This window comes from Grus americana, chromosome 3 (assembly GCF_028858705.1).
Source record: "Grus americana isolate bGruAme1 chromosome 3, bGruAme1.mat, whole genome shotgun sequence".
In the NCBI taxonomy this organism is placed as follows: Eukaryota; Metazoa; Chordata; class Aves; order Gruiformes; family Gruidae; genus Grus; species Grus americana.
Genome location: NC_072854.1, coordinates 6,868,981 through 6,889,072, shown reverse-complemented (window position 1 = coordinate 6,889,072; position 20,092 = coordinate 6,868,981). Strand labels below are relative to the sequence as shown.

The window sequence follows — 20,092 nt, the reverse complement described above, 5'->3', positions numbered from 1 at the left end:
AGTGCATATTAGTTGTGAAGCACCTAGGATTCCCATGAGATGAAAGACACCATATAGACATGAGCTGAAATGACAATAATCCAGAATGTTGCTCTTCGTCTTCCCAGATCAGACAAACTTCACCATGAGTCCTGTAGACATTTTTGAAGGGGATACAGTAAAACTGATTTGCGAGATAAATTCAACATCTGACAATGTGACCTGGTATCACTTCGATCAGATCATCTCAGCAAGCTTCCGGTATTCAGTTGAGAGAAAAATTACAAGAACCATTTCAAGGACGATTTCGATTCTTAAAATTATCAACATTACGAAGGAGGATTATGGTAAGATTTTTCTATCGTTAAAACAGCAGGTGTATCCCTCTAGTGTGTCTCATTCTATAAAAAGCAAAGAGGAATGCAGTGACTGCATTTTCCTAGAGTAAATGTGAAAAATACACTGTCCTTCATAATTTTCCTGTGGGGTTTTTTGTTTTGTTTGTTTTGTTTTGTTTGTTTTTTCTGTAATGAACTATGCTCTGATTGGCATAGTAAAATGTGAACTGACTGAAGTGATGATACAGGCCTGTATTCTCAGTGCCAGCCCTCACTGCCATATCACAGGAGACAGCAGTGACTACATGGCTGTGAGGCCTTCCCCCCCTTTTAGTGAGGGAACTTGAGGCTGCGGTTGAACTTGTCCTTGATGGCCCTTGCCCCCCCTTGCAAACATAACCTACCTAAATAGAGCTCAGAGTTACAGTTTTTCATGTGTTCATGCTTAGGGCTTTTTGAAAATCAGAAACAGGTAAATTGGTGACATTTTGCTGGGAGGAGTTATCAGGAGAGTTATCATGTATTATCAGAGCTTTCACTCGAGCTCCCACTCAGTTCTTCTGTTTGGACTATGAATTTTACATTCAACTTCAAAAAGGGTAGCCTGTGACCAGGTATTGGGGCACGCTTATGGGAGGTAGGACTTCTTTGGGCTAAGGATGCCCTGAACCTTGGTGTCTCCACTCCTATGAAAGTGGCCTACTCACTTGGCTATTCCAATGGGGAAGGGGAACCCATCTACGTAAAGTATGAAGGAAGTTTGGAGCTCTGATTACCAATTTCAAAAGGAAGCCTGGCTGCATCCAGGGGACAAGTGCCTGAGAAAGCGACTGATAAATACCACTTTGCAAATACCTTCCGAGCAAGTGTATGTACCTACACCCGGAGTGCCAGCTCTTGTGGAGTCCACCCTGGGGACCTATCTCTTACCCATTCTCGTAGGAACCTTTTGCACAGTCAGTCTACACTCTTACCATGACATATTGCTGCCACGTGGACTATGAGCAATATACAGATCCCCAAAAACACCAACTCAGCCAGATTTTAAGTATTTCAGTCCCTGAGCACTGGTCTCTTCTCAAGTACCCATCAACACTGAAGCTCCCTAATCCGGATACATTTGGCACCAGGAGTCTGCAGAAAGCGCACTGCAGATGACCTGAGGGTACATTTTTATTAGCAAGTAGCAGAGCCACTGCGGAGCAGGGAGATGTGAAAAATAGGTGTGGAAGTAGGTCCCAGCTCCTAACTCCAAGCGTAGAGGAAAAACCAGCAAAATGTGTTCTCAATGCTAAGATATTGCCTATGCTTTACAGGTTCCTATAGTTGCACTTTCACAAAGAGCGATTCGTCTCACAGACTGATATACAAGGCCACAAAACCAGTAAAAGTCTTTCCGTTACACATCACTCCGAACTTAAATGACATCGATGTTACATGCAACAGTCCTGAAATGCAGACAAACAGTCCTCTGCTGTCCTGTTGTATTGACAGACACTTACCATCACTTACTGGTGACTGGAAAGTAAATGGAGCAATCAATATTACAGGTAAGATTAAAAAAAATATTGTCTTTCACCTGCTAGGTTTGTTTGTTCTTCAAAGATCTCCTCCTAATTGGCCACCCTGAAGGCCGAGTCCTAGGATGAATATAGGGTATGCTCCAAAGGTTTGTGTGTGGGAAGGGTGATGGATTTACAGTGTGGTACAGACTCCATAAGTGTTGTGCAGGTGCCAGTGGGATTCTGGGCATTTCCATGCATTGTGCAGACATTGATGCTTAAAACTGTGCCATCCTAGATGGAAACAGCTGCCTGGACCGGCATCATACCAACTTTCTCCAAAAAGCTTACTTCTACATTGCCTAGTTTTGAGAGCAAGGATGAGTGCGTCAGTCTCTACTACTATCTCCAGAATCATCCTCGGGGTATGAAAAGCTTCTGGGTACCTCAGAGTGAGATTTGGCAACCCAGAGAGGCAGGTGCTACACTTTGAAACAGCATGGCTAAATACTGAGCGCACAGTTTCCCTCTCCGCCTGTAGCTGTAATACATCACATGCCAGCTGAGTCAGTGGCATCCCACAAGACTTTACTTATAACAGGAATACAAAGAGTTAATAAAGTGCCAAGTAAATGTGTTACAAAGAATTAAAAGCAACATCAATAGAAACACTCATAAATGTCTATGAACCATAGTCATAAACAGCCTATTGCCCTCTTAATGTTTTATGGGTATGGACTAACTGTTTATTGCTAACCACTTGTTATAAATGAAATTTAGCAGAAAGCAGGACAGCAAAATGAGAGAAAACCTTCAAAGCTCATGTGCACGGAGGACAGGTACTGGTGGGCAGTGCTTGCAGAGAGAGGGGTGATCCTGGCCTACTGTAATGAGCTGTGTTGCCCTTGATTCCCTGTGGCCAGGCTTTCCCCCAGGAACTGCTCCCATGCCAGACAGCAGAGTTTCTTTCACTTTCAGCTCCGGCTTGGGACAGGTCTTCCCCTTATAGCTAAACCTGCACCCTTCAGGTTTAAAGTTGAATGACAAGTACCTCCAAATGTTTATTTCAAAATAAGATGACATTAAAATCTGCAGTGTTTACTCCTGTTTTACTTATCTTACTCATCCTAAATATCGCGGATAATGAGGTTAGGCTGAACCAGAATAGTATTAATTTTGGCTTATCCTGAGGTAATGTTGTTGCTCTCAGTTAGACTGGTTTTGGCAGCAGGTGCCCAGCACTGTGCTGAGAGCTGTCTTCAGGCCTTTGGAAGACTACTGCGAGTGTTGCCAGAATAAAATATGCAAATGAACTTCAGCAACAATAAGTTAAAAGTGCCACGCCGTCAAAGATTACATACAAACTCACAAGATTTTCCTTAGCTAGAGCGAATGCTTGTGATTTCCAGAGCCCAGGTATTTTTGGACATCCATAGCCCTTCACAGAATGTTTCTTTCTCTCTAGGAGTCTCCAGTCTCAGTGCAAACTGCACTGAATACAAGCTCAACATCAATGAATCACTATGCCCACCTGCGAAGTCAGGTACAGTGACAACATATACATGTGAGCTAGAGACTGGACACGGTGCCAGGCACAGTCAAGACATCAGAGTGACATACCTCCGGACAGGTAAGAGCCAGGTAACATGTAACAGACCATCAGCTCTTTAACGTGTAGGTGGCCTCTGTGGCACGTCATTTGCAAACAAATGATTATAACAAGTGACTCTCAATAATACGGCATTTCTCTTGTGTTGTCTCAGCCCATGTAACAATATCTTCAAGCACAAACTCATCAGTTTCCGAGGGATATGCATTCAATCTAACGTGTGAAAGTGATGTGAGCAATTATGACAGCATCAGTTGGAAAATCCAGTCTGGAAATAGCACAAGAAGAGTAGACTGTGATACATGCATCAAAAATAGCAGATTTCCAGCCATGTCTGTGCTCACAGTGAAGACTGCCACACAGGACTGGAGCGGTGAGTGAATCTGGTTTGTATTGGCTACAAAGGCAATGAAATCTCTGTACCAGATCGTTTACAGCATCCCTAGCCCTGCAAATCACTGTGAAGCCTGGCCACAGTAAATAAAAACAGTTAAGATCATAACTGCTGAAGGACAGCAAGACATGATGCTGCCAACAGTTGTTCACTGTTAAAGCTCATGACCAAAAGCTGAAGAGTGCTTCTGTTGACTGAGACATACTTTTTGTGTCACTTCTTTCAGGCACCTTCATCTGCACATTCTCCCAGAAGCATCTGGAGAGTTCTGCCAACGTGACAATCGAGGTTATTTCCTTGCCTCTGAAGCAGAACATCCTGATAAACCCTATTGCAGCATCTATACTGTGCAAAGTGCAACAAGCCCTTGAGTGCTGCATAAATGCTAGCACCATGGAAGATTACAAGGTCACATTCGTGGTTCCAGGAAATGCAGTTCAAGTTGGTAAGAAACAATAAACTTGCAGAATCCCTGGTGCTACGTGTCAGAACCCAGTCCCTTGGGTTTTTTGTTTTCAGTTAGGTCCGTGTAACCAATTCATACTTACTGCTATTATGACAACCCACAAGTACTCCTGAGAGTGTAAAAAAAGGGAAATGGACTTTTTTTAGGATAGTTGCCATGCCTGAGGAGCGTGGCTGAGATTAATAGAAGAGCCACTGAAGTCACTGCTGTGGCAATAAATGTGTAATAGGTAAATTCAATGTTTGGTTTGCCTTGCCAGGCAGTAAGAAGTGAGTATCCTCATCATTGTTCAGACTAGAAATTGCTGAACTCTGTTTATTTGCTTTTACCTTCCACTCTTGTCATTTTTTTGAACTGAGTATTGAGGACAGGTTACTCAAGAAGAAGATCTACTAATTCATCAAAAATGTAGAACAACACAGTAAGAATGCTATTCAAAGAACTATTCTATTTTCTTCAAGGATACAGGTGACAGCTTTATCAGCACAAAAGCTTAACCTTCTTCTGCATGTCTTCAAATTTAGGGTAGTTCTGCAGCTTCCCTGGGATGTTTTTATATACGAGAAGTTTTCAAGTGGGTTACAAAACAGTTAATTTGAAAAAAGCAAAGACGACCCTCCTAAACTAAGTCAGAAAACATGCAGGAGTGCAAAAAAACCAGGCTGAAGTGTAAAGCAGGTGGAGACTGAGGGGTCCTTTGGTTGCTAAGAAAAATGCCAAGATCTTCTTGGAAGAGATTGGAGTCAGGGGCCCTCAGGCACAGGCATACTGAAAAGCAATGGGAGTATGGTACAGATCCTGAGTTCCAAGAACCACGTAAGAACAGCAAAAAAGTATCCTAGGCTAAATGAAACACCTGTGGTAGAAGAAGCAGCAGGAAGAGTATTCTCCAAAATGGTTTCTAAAGCAAATTTTGGTTCCTGCTCGGTAAAAGAGGGTTTCAGGATTTGCTCATACACCAGTAATTGAAAACGTACTGATTATGCAGCAGCTGCCAGGAGATTTAATAAGCAGTGAGTAAGAGACAGAGATCAGCGTACAGAAAGGAAGTTTTTCATCAAAGTTTTTTTTCTCAAGGACCCACAGAAAAGAAAGTTTTGCAGAAGCTTTCTGCTGTCTGCTGGCTGATTGACCCCCAACTCTGTGTTAACCTGTCTTAATCCTTCCATACAGGGAAAAAGAAAACAGGAAATTTGTTTTGCTACATGTACAATTACACAGAAACAGAATGCAACACACAGAAAGAGATCACGGCATATTGCAAGTTTATTAACCGCATTGGACAGGAAGTCAACAGTGAAAGAATAAGACTGAACTTGATACCTGGTAAGAAAGAAGTTACTATTTAAAGCTGTTAAATAGGAAATCCACATATCTTTGTTAAATCAGATGCCACAAATTTATCACTGGTGACACCTAACAGGAGCAGGTTTTGTTAGCCAAGAATTTTTGTCTCCTTTTTTGATGGAAAATTTTGAAATATGGAGGAAAATATCAATTTGGCTAAAATTTTAAAAAATAAGTAGACAAGATGTTTTATCTTCACTGTATTTGACAGTGGCCCCAGTATGTTCCCAAGCAGTTATAGTTCAGTCATCTTCTGTCCCTACTTCCTTCTGGTGCAGCCTGCATCACCAAGCTTCATCTCCTGTGTTGAAATGTGGTCACACAGCTCCCAGCTTGCACCAATAATTTAGCAAGGATAAAAGATTGTGGTGCATCAGGAAGAAGTCATCTAGCTTGGGAGGTCAGCCTGTGGGAGAACATATCCACTTTAAACACAAGAATGGCAACCTTCATGAGGTGTTGCAGAGACCCGGGCAGACCCAGCTTCCAGTCAGCTCTGCAGGAAATGCTGGGTAATTAGAATTCAACATTGCTAAATCCAGTTTTGATGTTTAGTTCTGACCAGAGTTTGGATATTTCAGCTTCTTATTCTAAATTGGAAAGAAAGAAATGTTTAACATCCCTATAATGCAGAAATGTTCTTTTTTCTACAGTAGTGGTGCCTACTGTTGAATCACTGTATCTGGCCAGATTTCACTCTCTTAGGCAATAAATATGCAGACACTTTACTTACTTTAGTCATCAGATACTTACTGATATGACTAACCCAATCAAAGCCAATTAGCAAGATTCACTGTTCATCAAAAAGGATGAGGCCTCACTATCCAAGTCTTAATGCATTTCCTATTGGCGCTACAGCAGCATTGAATCCTTTACAAGAATAAACTTTGTGCGAATTACTGTTCAATATAATCCCACTCCAGCCCTATCTGACCCTGTAATCTAACAGACAAATCCTAAAACTTTGGATATTGGTTTGTTGGTTTGATTTGGTACTCAAAAACAAGGGGCTTTATTCAATTTCCTTTTTAATTTCATGATTCCAAAAAATTGGGAATGCAAGACATATACGACCTGAAAGGTCATAATTAATGAAGAGAGCAAGCTGAAATCCTAACTAATTAAAAGACCTCTGAACTTCAGGAGGTCACAGGTTTGATGGGGGTAAATTACTCCTCTTCCTCTGTCTTAGTTTTCTACCTCTATGTCTTTTTGTCAATACAGATAAGGAAGTTTCCTGCTCAGACAGCATTGGCATTGGAAGAGAAGAGGACACATTAGTAAAACGATGCCAGGAGTTAAATAATCCAGATTATTTTACCCGAGGCAACAAAACTTACAAGTGCTCCAACAAATCATGGAAGGTTGAAAGGAATGACTGCCTGTCTGTACCAATAAGCAACCTCCTGACTAATGCCGAGGTAACATTTATGAGTTTTCTAGAGGTTGGGGCAGGGGGGCAGGTAGGAGAGAGCAAAAATTTTTGTTGGGTGTTTTTTTGCTTAAAATAATCTAAAATATATGAAGCATTAAAAATTCAAATATTTAATTAAAAATATCATTTAAAAGATATAAAGAATGATTGACTATAGCTACACAACTCAGTGAAAGAGGCTAGGTCCCCTCCTCTGGCCCAGCGGGCATGTGGCACTGCACGGCTAACATCCGCACACATGAACACTCTCTCCCCCAGACAAGGTGACCTTATCCACAGCGTCCAGCGGGAACAGTCGCTGGCCCGGGGTGCTCCCTGAACCATGCTCAGGCATTGCCTCGGTGAACGCTAGTGGCACAAGCCCAAAGCACGCTATAGACACAGCAGGGACAGCTCTGGGCCACTGTCCAACCTCAGACCCCGGGCCGTTTAGCATGACCCCAGCCACGACACTTCACAGGGCCGTGGCTTTCAGCCTAGGTATCCCGTCATAGTGCTCTTCACTTCTACAAACCATCCAGAGTCACCCTCCTCTTAGGGTGAGGTTAGATGAGAACAATCATCTTTCTTTCATCAAATATTATGTTTATTTTAGTAAATCAGGCACAGCAAGGCCCCAGGCAGTGGTACAGCTACTCAGTTATGTATTTTATTAACTTGCTGGGTTACTCCCTTATATGGTCTGGGCCCAGGCCAACTATTTTTTCCCCCAGAACTTCCAGGAGCAGTCTGCGAGTTAGCACAGGCGACAGACCACTCTCAGTAGGCAGTTAGGATACCCTGCTCTGGAGAGTCAGAGAGTTGAATGCTACCAGCACATCTAGAACGACCCTGGCTCTGTTTATTTTACTAGTGTAAGGGTAGCCGTTATGAAGGAGGACCAAGCTCTAGGCAACTTACACACGTGTAATCTACTGTTATCTTCTGTTCCAGTCCTTGGTCAACAGTCCTGACGCAAAAGCAACCCTACCTAACTACCTTGCAGAGCTTAAGGAAAAGACAGAAAAGGAGCAAAACACAATAAACAGTTCTCCTGCAAACCTAGGTGCAATCATTACTATCCTGGGTATGATCTCCTCTATCCCAGCAGATGCAGAGAAGCTCACTATTCAAGTAAGGTTTTATTTTAAGTCTTATCTATACTTATCAAGCCCTTTGGCCCCTTTTGTCACAGAGGATGACATTCTCCCTGAAAAAATTTCACAGTTAGGGTCAGGAACAGGAAAGTATTAAGGGAATGAGATGAAATGACATCAAAGATGAAAAGACAGCAAAGATATAAAAGAGTTTATGAAAAGTCAAAATGATGAAGACAAGGAGCCTGTGCACAAAAGAGAGACTGCTGTATGCTTAGCAACTAGAAATCTTCTAGGCACCCATAAATGTCTCTAGCATTCTAAGTTAGAGGAAAGGACAAGAAATGATGAATGAAAAATTGGACATGACCCAGCAGTGTGCGCTTGCAGCCCAGAAAGCCAACAGTGTCCTGGGCTGCATCAAAAGCAGCGTGACCAGCAGGTCGAGGGAGGGGATTCTCCCCCTCTACTCCACTCTTGTCAGGCCCCACCTGCAGTACTGCGTCCAGCTCTGGGGGCCCCAGTACAAGAGAGACATGGAGCTGTTGGAGCGAGTCCAGAGGAGGCCATGAAGACGATCAGAGGGCTGGAGCACCTCTCCTATGAAGACAGGCTGAGAGAGTTGGGGTTGTTCAGCCTGGAGAAGAGAAGGCTCCAGGGAGACCCTATAGCACCTTCCAGTACCTAAAGGGGCTACAGGAAAGCTGGAGAGGGGCTGTTTACAAGGGCATGGAATGATAGGACAAGGGGTAATGGCCTTAAGCTGAAGGAGAGGAGATTTATATTAGATATAAGGAGAAGAAAAAATACTAAGTAACGTGTAAACAAAAACCACACAGCTCCACTTTTGGAAACTTTGACTTGAAAATAGGGCATGCAGAGGGTTAACAACTGAAGGTTTCACATGGATTGAGCAAAATAAGAAAATACTGGGCTTTTTTCAAAAGGCAATTCTAGGACCACGCAGAAATTACCATCAGAAACAATAATGATTTGAATGGGATTTCAGTAACAGCATTATTCTGTTGTTGTTCCAGAATTTCCTCTCCACAGTGGACTTCATTGTTGCTGATTCCACAGCTAAAGCTTGGGAAGACCTGAATAAAGACAAGATAATCAAAAGTTCTTTGTTACTGCATTCGGTAGAAAATTTTTCCCTGCGCCTCCAACCAGTTAATAATACCATTCCTCTTGTCTTTGCAAACACCCTTCAGCTACAAGGTATAGTTGTCACAGAAAATAGCATGGATTATAAGAAAAACTTCAGCAGTACAGAAAACCTCACCGTTAATGTGCTCATTGGTGAAGCTGAAATTCGTACTCTAACACAAAATTCAACGGTCGTCAGTGTGATGTACTCAAAACTTGGACAAATTTTGCCCCAGAATGAGTCTGACTATGTGAACGGCTTACTGATAACAACAACTGTGAGCAGCAACAGAAGCGAGAAGTTCAATATTAATATGACCTTTGCAAAGAAAAACTTATCTCTAAAGATGCCCCAGTGTGTCTTTTGGAACTTCACACTCAACGTACATGGGGGTGGCTGGGATACTCGTGGTTGCAGACCTACAGAGGTAGATGAACATGTCATTTGCTCCTGCAATCACTTGACATCATTCTCCATTCTGATGTCACCTGATAAATCCTCCCAGGTAATCTTTGAAGATTATATTACCTACATTGGCCTGGCCATTTCAATCTTGAGTTTGGTGGTCTGCATTATAATTGAATCCTTAGTCTGGAAATATGTGACAAACAACACAACCTCCTATATGCGCCATGTCTGTATACTCAACATAGCTATATCACTCCTGATTGCTGACATTTGGTTCATTGTCACTGCCTCCATCAATGACCAAAACCAACAGATAAGCAGAGGTATCTGTTTTGTTGCCACCTTCTTCATCCATTTATTCTACCTGTGCGTCTTCTTCTGGATGCTCAGCCTGGGCCTCATTCTTTTCTACAGACTGGTGTTCATCTTACATAACACAAGCAAGACCACTCAGAAAGCAGTGGCATTCTGTCTGGGATATGGGTGCCCCTTTGTCATTGCAGCCATCACCATTGCTGTCACACTGCCAAGGAACAATTACACCAGAAAGGATGTCTGCTGGCTCAACTGGAAGGACAGCAAAGCTCTCTTGGCATTCGTCATACCTGCCCTGATAATTGTGGCCATGAATTTATTCATCACTGCAATTGTTATAATAAAAATACTGAGGCCAACTATTGGGGATAGGTCAAACAGGCAGGAAAGGAACTCTTTGTTTCAAATTGGCAAAAGTGTGGCCATCTTGACACCACTGTTAGGCCTCACCTGGGGATTTGGCCTTGCCACTGTCATCAAAAACAGCCATCGAGCTTTCCACATCCTATTTGCTCTGCTCAATGCTTTGCAGGTGAGTTACACACATGTATGGTTTTGTTTCCTCTACGACCATGAACGTAGTGACATTCTTGCAGCGCTGTGCCTGGAGGGGGAATAAAAACAGCTTGGGAAAGCTCAGGTTTGCCTTACACATCATTATTCCCAAAGGACTCTTTGGGAAACCCATTCCAGGAATCCAGCAGTATTTTGTATTCCCAGCTGCCTTAACAGATGTGCCTTATAGATAAAGCTGACATAAAGATAGCTTCCAATTTTGCCAGTAGCTTTGGGAAGAACTTCATTCTTGAAGATCAGGAAAATAGCCCTATTGTGTTCAAGTGGGCAAGCTTCATCATGTCTGGTCTCTTTTATGGTGCATCTGGAGGCATCATATTGCGCTCTTGTGGATTCAAATAATGGCGGAGTATAAACAACATGAAAGTCACCAAGAACAGTTGAGTAGTACTACTAATAAAGAGAGGAACTGATCAAAATACACGATTGAGCGTTTTCAGTTAGTATGATTTTTACAACATATTTAGGTGGCCAGTAAGATGCCAATACAATGGGATTTCTTAAGGACACAATAGTTATGTCTAATCTGTCTCTTAAGTACGGCCTCAAAATTGTATGCTTCGGACCAAACTCACTTGCCTTTTACATTGTGAGCCTGTAAGCTTATCTGGGGAGCATAGGCAGGGTATGTCTTCCATACACAAACGTCCATTCTTCCAAATATGTTTAGTGCTTGCAAACTATCTGTCACTTTTGTAGATCAGATATACACACGGTTTAAATAGGCCAGGCCTGGAGAACTCCTGCCACATCAGCAGTCCATTATGTGAGATGCAGTTAGAAAAATGCGCTCTATCAAAGAGTTCAAATAGTCAACATGGACAATGTTTGAGATAATTATGAGTTACTGCAATTAAAGGTTGGTGTCATCAAACTCCATGAAATTATCTGTCTCCTAGGGATTATTCATTTTGGTGTTTGGGACTCTCTGGGACAAGAAGGTAAGAATTCAAACTATTTCTTATGTGAAAATATTGTTGGAATTTGAACATAATTGCTATATTTACTGATTGATTTTTTTTTAATAAATAGATACAAGAAGCCCTGCTGAAGAGGAATTCAACGTCCAAATGGAGTTCACAGCAAACAAAGGTTAGAACCTTGACTTAAGAATGCATTTCAGAGTTACTGCTGAATAGTCTAACATTCTCCAAGTGTCTTTTCAGTCAAATGCACTTTGTATTCTGAATTATTTATTAGAACTAGTCAGAGAAATAGAAGACACTAACAACATAAATATGAATATACCCCCTTTTTCAAGGTTTATTATTTCACCCATAATTGGTAAAAAATGAGAAGGAGGTTGGTGGACATTTGATCTAAATTCCACAATAAACCACAAAATGTAACTGAAACTTTAAGTTAGAAAACTGAAAATTTCAGTAGCACCATTATTTATTCACAACCTAAGAGAAAGATGCCCTTTAGCTATGAGCAGAGAAGGACGGAGATATTGCAACTTGAACTCGTGAGACAAGGAGACAGGTTACCCTGCACTTTTTGATGGGAATAGAAAATGGGAGGAAGTATGAATCTTTTGTCAAAATCATGTCTATGTGCAGCAAAGACACAGATTCCAATGAGCAAAAGACAGAACATAAATAAATGTGGTTCTGGAACTAACTGTCCTGGACACACTCCCAGAAGAGGAGAAACTTGGGTCCAATACCCAGCAAATTCCTGCATTTAACAAAAAACATTCAGTGCCAAAAAATAAAAGAAATAATGTTGCAAACAGGGACCGGGTTCTTAAGGAAGATCCTGGAGGGCTTCTCTTCCATCCACAGAGACTTTCTCTGGCCCAGTGACTCTTGCACTCCTCCCTGAACTGAAGTACAGCTTGAATGGGCATCTGGAAATGTCTCTGCTCGGAACAGGTGTCCACATTAAAGGGGGAAAACAGTTCCACTGCCATCTGTAAAAGAAAAAGTTTGCACAGTGTCTCGGGAAAATGACTGCTGAGGAAAACAATTAGGACAGAAATGCAGGCAGTGTTCCTACTGAAAAGACATGTCACAGAATCATGAAACAGTTGAGGCTGCAAGGAACCTCTGGAGATCATCTAGTCCAAACCCCACTGCTCAAAGCAAGATAAACTACAGCAGGTTGCTAAGGACATTGTCCCATCAGGTTTTCAGTATCTCTAAAGCTGGAGAATTCACTAACTCTTTGGACAAAAAGTTGTGGTATTTTGCCACCCTCAGCATAAAAAAAAAAGCTTTTTCTTATGATTAAATGGAATTTCTTCCATTTCAATTTGTGGTCCAGAGATCAAGACTCTGAAAAAAATGCTATGTAGGTGTTTGAAAAGGGTAAACCGGGGCCCGGCTGCTATAAGCTACAGGGCAGCCATGGAGCTAGACTGTCTTGTGCCAGCCACGTATCTGCTCCCTTCACACCTCCTAATCTTTAGCAGCTCCTGGTTCCTCTCTCCATGCCTCCTTCACCTCCACACATCTCATGACACCATAGCCCTTTCATCCAAAATGCCTAAAGGGAGGCAGAGCTATTTATGCCTCAGGAAAGTGCTGGGACAAAGGAGCTTAATTAAGTTCAAAAAAGATAGAGCCCAAGTGGAAAGATGCAGAGCAGAACAAGTATCAAAGAGGTGGGATGACTGCTGTGCTAGAATGACATAGGACTCTTCAGCCCAGACAACTGATGGGGAATTTTAAAAGTGATGTATGCTGCTATGTGGCCATGGACAAAATGTGCCATCCAGTTTGATAATTAAGGACCAAACCGGACCCGAATGATTGGCAGATTCAAAGTGACCCAGGACACATCTTAAAGCCCCAGGAGAGGGCCAAAAGCTGAGGCTATGGACTAATATTCACCTCACAAAGAAGTCTGCTGGTTAAAGACATGTTGGGGCTACCGAGTTGTTTGTTATCCTCCTCCTGCTGATGGCAAAGGTCTGTTCATCTCTGCGTCTGCACAAGAGCAGCCACAGTCCCACACACCGAATACAGAAAAGTTTCAGGCAACGGGAATAAAATACCTCTATCTGGGATGGCTGCATGAGGATGGATAACTCTGTACTCTAACACAGAAATGCTTGTTTCAACTTACACTTCCGCATTCATAATCCCTCACCAAAGAAGCCACTCCAGGGGGGTAAGGGATTGAAGGCATCAGAATCTAACCACTCGCACTTGGGGTGGAAAAAGAAAATGGTGTTAAATGCTAGCATCACTCTTACATGACAATAGAGCTTAGTTTTATATTGGTGTCTGAACAGGGTTTATTTAGAAAAGTCTGTAGACGTATTGCTAAAGAACTGGGAAGCAGACTTGAAAACCAGTATAATTAAGACAGATAGGTACATAGCCTCAAAGGAATTAAGGAGTCCATTAAGGCTGGACTGTCAGCTAGGAGCAGCATTGGTTGAAATCACTCCAGCTTCCACAAGAATCACAGAATTGGTGAAGCAGGAAAGTACCTCTAGAGATTATCTAGTACCACCCTCCCACTCAAAGCATGGTCAGTGAGAGCTCAGGGCTGTGTCCAGTTGAGTTTTGAGTAGCTCCAAGGATGGAGACTCCACAATCTCTCTGTGCAGCCTTTTCCTGTGTTTGACCACCCTCACAGTGAAAAAGTTTCTTTTTAAGTGGGATTTCCTGTATTTCTATTTGTTCCCAATGCCTCTTGTCCTTTCACTGGGCACAAAAGAGAAAAGTCTGGCTCTTTCTTCATTCCCACCGCCTCTTGTTCTTTCACTGGGCACCAGTGAGAAAAGTCTGGCTCTGTCTTTATACCTTTCCAGTCAGACAGCCCTCAGCATGTCCTGGTGCACAGGGCTGTTCTTCCCCAGGGACAGGACTTTGCATTTCCCTTTGCTGAACTTCATAAGATTCCTGTTATCCCATTTCTCCAGCCTGTTGAGGTCCCTCTGAATGATACCAGACTCATCTGATCTATCAGCCACTCCTTCCAGTTTTGTACCATCTGCAGACTTCGTGAAGGTGCACTTTTCCCATCATCTATATCATTAACGAAGATGTTAAACCAGTATTGGACCCAGTAATGACCTCTCTGCCTGTCCCCTCCAGCAATGCGCTGAAGCCCGGGAGGAGGCAGCCTGTGATTTGTCAGGCAGAGCAGCGCTCAAATTTTAAACGTTCCAACCACCTGCCACATTCAGATCTTGTGTCAGGATGAGACAGGAAAGATGCAGTTTCTACCTCACATTTCTTCATTTAGGATCCTCAGAATCATCCATCTGGATTTTTTTAACTGGTACTCAGAGTATTCCAGCGTTTTCTGCAGGAGGATTACTCCTGGGAATCCAGGTCTGGGAACATTTCCTAATGCATTTTTAAAGTGCCATTCCTTCTTTCTGGCTTGAAAATGACATCTGCTGGTTGTGGTGCTATTCTGACAGTGGGAAAATCTTCTTGTTCCCAGGAAACTGGAAGGAAGGCAGAATAACTGATACAACTATCATTAAGCATGTCAGTTTCTTCATTTCCTCCTGTACGGACACATCCAAGAGAATGAAGTAGAGAGAACAAGTTGTTAAGTCTGTTAAGTCTTGGACCCCGATTCTGAATTCCTTTTCAGACAAAATCTCCTGGGCCAGACACTTCCAACACTAGTTGACACTGTGGAAGCTGCCTCAGGCAGTGGGAATTGGCGTATTTCCTTGGCTGTACTGCTGATAAGGAATAAATAAAGCAAGATCAAAGGCTTTGATCAAAATTTTTAGATATGATTCATTAACCTTCCTCTACCACCTTATGATGTCGGTGCCAATGCACAAAGCTGCCTAATTTCCCCCACCGTGGTACAACCTAATGAACAGAGAGGGACTGAACAGAAAAAGGTGTGTTTTCCATACTTTCAACCTATTTTGGAGGAATCCCCTTAAATTCCTAAACCACTCCAAAACTGAAAAAGAAACTTAATTTTAGCAGCAAAAAGTTTCTTCCTTCCCATCTGGACTGTAGAAAGTTGTGTTCCAATGCCCTCTAGTGTGTCAAGTTAAATTTGCCTCTGATTATCTTAGCCTATTAGCCTTCAACAACCATCCACAAGCATATCAATCTTAGCTTTTCTGGCTACCTTAATGGACATACTCCTTCAGATAAGGGACCAGAACTCTGTACTGTCTGATATGACAGACTCTGGAGCCTAAGCCAACTTCCCTGGCCAACATTTAGAGACAGGCTGTTTGTGTCCTGTAGTTTCTTTTAAAGTTGATCACCCTCATTGCCATCATAAACATGCAAATATGTGAACTTGATGCCTCACAAACATCTAATTTGTCCCTCTGTGGATTGCCTGCTTGTACTACTGAACAACATTTTATTGTAAACTTTTATTTTTTCACCGCAATGTGGCTACAAAGAAAGTCCTAGGCTTTTGACAGAAAGCAATGTTCTCTCTTACAGTCAACCTCCCTGATCCTGGTGACGCCAATGCTTGCAATGAGCTATCCATTTTCAAGAACCTTTAACAACTTATGTGGGAAAACAGGTATGTGACAATAGATCTCTCCTACTGTGTTCTCATTGTCAGGGTCTGTCTATCCTGGTATCTATTAATCTATTTGTCTATCCATCCATCCATAGATGGTATTTTATCTTCTAGTACAAAAGAACTGTAATAAGTCATTGGAATCCCTAGCATAATTGCTCATGATTGTAGCATAATGCTAGCAGCATAACTGTCCAACACTAAAACAAGTTTTGGATGGTGGCATGTTTCACCAATTCTAAAACCCACTAACTGAGCTTTGTTTTGAGCTTAATGATACAATGACATGGCGCTCCTCCATTCATTTACTGGTCATGTAGTTTTCACCACCTCGGAGTTGTAACTGTTCAAAGTTCTCTGGCAGTCATTTTATGGGTGTCACCATTTCAGTTATGACTTTATTTTGGAAGAAGCATTGGTGAAAATATGAGTAATTTCATCCCTAAATGTGTAATCTTTGCATCCAACCCTCGCTCAGAGAAGATGGTGACATTTGATCAGTGGGATATGAAGGAGTTTAATGTAGGCAAGCAACTGCTTTTTAAGAGTCTGTTTATTAGATAATGAAACAAGAAGTTGGTCTCTGACTCTGCTATAGTAAGTTTACATGAGTACACTAGGCAGATGCAGAAGCCTCCCACCACAAGAATGAGATCTGCCCACAACTGCCTGCCATGCTGCTGCCACCTGAAACTCGCATATTATTAGCACTCTCTTCCACACTCTGCTCTCGGGTTCTGTGCACCTGGGTCTTAGTTTAGAGCCTCGAGGTCACAGGAGGGAGGGAGCTGGGATTCATCTCAAGAGCGTGTATTCTAGATGGATCCCCATGCTCAAGGAAGACCAGCAAGTCCCTTCATTTGTGTAAGCTACTCCTTATGGCATGATCATCAGTTCAAGCTGACACATCCTGGCTGTGTCACCCAACACAACTTCTGTGGTTGGTAGTATTGCTGTAATTCAGTTTGTATCAGAGCTGCAGACCAAGTCAAAGTCACCTGGGTCATCAGGACAGGTTTAATAGTCCTTACATTGCAGTGCCAACATGTTCTAGGCTATCTGTCCTTACATCTAACCACTATGCTTTGTTTTGCAGGAAAATACAGAGTATCTTCTTCAGAGCCATCCAGCTCTTCCTCCGAAAACACTTCCAAGTCATATTCTTTGCTTAACTGAGGCACTGCAAATGCTAAATCATGTAACTCTGAAAGGACCTCTGCCCTTTCCAAGACACACATAAAAAGCACCTGTGAGTCATCAAGAAGTGGACTGCTTCACTTTGACTAAACTGTGCCTTGGTGCATTCTTCTGGAATAATCATTTCTGGCTAATGTGTAAGGCAGGGAAGCTTTGAGAGATGGAATTTTACAGGGGCTGCCAGTCCTGGAAGAGATGACAAGATGTTTCAAACTTGGAAGGATTTGAAGGCCTTCAAGTGATAGAAAAGACATTGGGAATGAAGAATTCTCAGCCTTTAAGAGGGTGCTTAGCACTATGCAGTACTGAGCCATGAATTGCAGTGCTACATACAGCTGTTGTCCAGTGGTTTTAGCATTTCCCCTATCAACTCTGAATGATTCCAAAGGCCTGTGTAGATACACAAGTACCTCATAGCTTCTCGCCTGCCCTCGTATTAGAGTCTGGAAAGGCCATAGAGTATAGTGCTCTCCACTTTCTATTTAAGACTTTCTGGAACAAAGATTCACAACTGAGAAGGTCCATTTCAGATCTTCACTTTGGCTTAGATAAAATGAAGACTGTGATGATTCCTGCGTGGTCTTCTTTCAGATGGAATGTACTGAAAGCTCCATGTGGCATTTTTTTTTAAGGAAGCTTTATATCCTTAACTATAATTCTCCTTCCCTTGATATGTAATGTGATAAGACAGAGATGACTGTTGCCATCTACCACAGAGGGGAATGCATTTATTTAATGCATAGTAATGTTAAGTATGCAAGGAGTCTCTTGTGTAAAGTCTGTATATTTGGGTCTCCTCTCAGAGGAGAATCACACTTGGAGGGCTCAGAGAGTCAACTCTGCAGTGAATATAAACCACCATGTGCCAGGCAGGATGAAAGGTTTTGTGTAAATTATTGCTCTAATACTACATTTGTGGAATCAGTTCTTTCCAAGTCTGTATACCTTTAAAGGCAGGACTCCTGTCTTAAGCAGAGGGCTACAAGAGAGCCTGCAAAGTATTTATAGCACACACGAATGTTATGAAATAATGTAAAATATGATAGATGGAATCATAAAGATTTAGATTTGAGGCCAATATCAAATACTGCTGTCAGGTGGTACAGCCCCATTTGGTTGTAGGAGAATCAGGCCTATGTTTACCAGTGGTGAACCTGTTCCCAGGACTTTGGGATGAACCAGGATGGGAAACTGTTGCCTACAGTTACAGACATGTGTGATGGCTTGGTATGGGCAGGTGGTGATGATTAAAGACAATAAACAAGCATCCAGCAAATGTATTGCTTATATTGAAAGCAATTTTCTTTTTGCTTGAAGATGTAGATGTAATACTAGAATTAGAACACAGAGATTAAGAAATATTTGAAAATCCAGAATCTCTTTGAACTGTATGGCCAGTGGAAACTTGAAAATCAGACCTTTGCACATTATTCCAAGCAAAATTTGCCTTTGGACAGCCATTTGGTCTAACTCACTCTGGAAGTACCTTGTACAATATTGACCTGCTGCAGAACCATCCACTCCCACTGAGGCTTCCCATAAACTGCAAAGTACAAGTCCCTGTAAACAGCACAGTCCCACCACACCTTATCTCTGCAGACATTTCACCTCTGAGGTTTCACCACATCTCCTAGTTTAGCTAAGCCTGGGTTTCAACTGTATGTGAATGAGAAATCAGGATGTGATGCCGAGCTGTCTGGCACTGGGACCCATCTTTGGGTGGATCTTCCAAGGCAAGGTTCTTGCTAGTGTTACAAAAGCCATGACAGTTCATGAAAGAGAAGCAGATAAGAAGTTAACTGTGCCAGTCTTAATGATGTGGGGCCAAGGCTTCACTTGTATTTATACATTGATCAAGATAAAAGGAGAAGGGAGAGCTGAACGGAGGAGGAATGGCAAACACATGGCAGCAACCACCCTATAGCCCTCCCACCCACTCTCAGCAGCAAGAACTAAGTCTTTGGCACACGCAACGTGGGCCGTGGACTCACCAACAGGTTGCTCTCCTCAGGAGTCTGGCATTTTGGGCAGCTGGCCCAATCCTTCATCCTGACTTCTCTTTGTCCTGATCAAAGCCCAAATCCCTCCACTCACCTGCCTCCCTGAAGTGAGGGCTGTCACAAGGCTTGTTTCCTGATGATTGCAGTCACTGCCTTGGCACCTTCCTCTGATTTATTCCAGCTCACGAAAAATAGTGAAGGAGGGAATTGTGACATACAGGTGTCTGAAGCACAGACTTGCTTTCTCTCACACTCCCTGCTTAGAGTTTTTGGGTCGTGACAGTTGCTGAACAACTCTTACATGTGCTCAAGCCTAGATTTCACCTTCATTCATTAAAGAGTTTGGGAACCTTCGATATGAACAATGCAAAGAGCCCAGGACCATTTTATCCACACTACAGTGGCCAGTGAAAATCAATGTGTCCCAGAACTGGGGTTTATAGCTGTGCAGTTCTGATACCTCTTCTTTGGACCATGAAGCCAATTATGCCATTTTCACAGTTCAGCAGTCTGGCCAGCATGTTTGCTTCCCACCCTGCCCCAGGAAACATGATCAGTAAACCGCTGCATTTTGGAAAAGTTAGGCAAGAATAAAAAGTTACCCCAGCTCATGTACAAAGTGCCCAGTATGTAAGGTATTGTAAGGCATATTACCTTATAGCACCTGTGACCTCAGGTGCATTTGTTAATCCCATGAGCAGCAGCAATGAGGTTCATTTCTTACAGGCTTGTGTCCTGTACCCACCAACTCTCTTCCCTTTCCAATCATCTGAGTTTTCATGGTCTTCCTCACATACCCAGTCCTCACATATCTCTGCCCCT

General features: G+C 42.5%; 1 protein-coding gene across 5 annotated transcripts in view; it reads left to right on the top strand.

Annotated features, from left to right (window-relative positions):
- The window catches only part of ADGRF5 (adhesion G protein-coupled receptor F5), a 45,495-nt gene extending 26,960 nt beyond the window's left edge, over nucleotides 1-18,535 (top strand). For 4 of the 5 annotated variants that reach the window (XM_054822018.1, XM_054822019.1, XM_054822021.1 and 1 more), the window contains 13 exons: nucleotides 108-326; nucleotides 1,634-1,867; nucleotides 3,285-3,449; nucleotides 3,583-3,801; nucleotides 4,049-4,267; nucleotides 5,462-5,614; nucleotides 6,860-7,056; nucleotides 8,004-8,183; nucleotides 9,184-10,551; nucleotides 11,495-11,536; nucleotides 11,628-11,687; nucleotides 15,989-16,073; nucleotides 17,170-18,535. In XM_054822018.1, the coding sequence (XP_054677993.1) occupies nucleotides 108-326; nucleotides 1,634-1,867; nucleotides 3,285-3,449; nucleotides 3,583-3,801; nucleotides 4,049-4,267; nucleotides 5,462-5,614; nucleotides 6,860-7,056; nucleotides 8,004-8,183; nucleotides 9,184-10,551; nucleotides 11,495-11,536; nucleotides 11,628-11,687; nucleotides 15,989-16,073; nucleotides 17,170-17,249 (3,221 nt within the window). In that variant the 3' untranslated portion in view covers nucleotides 17,250-18,535. The remainder of the gene's footprint in view (nucleotides 1-107; nucleotides 327-1,633; nucleotides 1,868-3,284; nucleotides 3,450-3,582; nucleotides 3,802-4,048; nucleotides 4,268-5,461; nucleotides 5,615-6,859; nucleotides 7,057-8,003; nucleotides 8,184-9,183; nucleotides 10,552-11,494; nucleotides 11,537-11,627; nucleotides 11,688-15,988; nucleotides 16,074-17,169) is intronic. The other variant, XM_054822022.1, reaches the window with a different exon arrangement.
- Nucleotides 18,536-20,092: the final 1,557 nt, after the last annotated feature.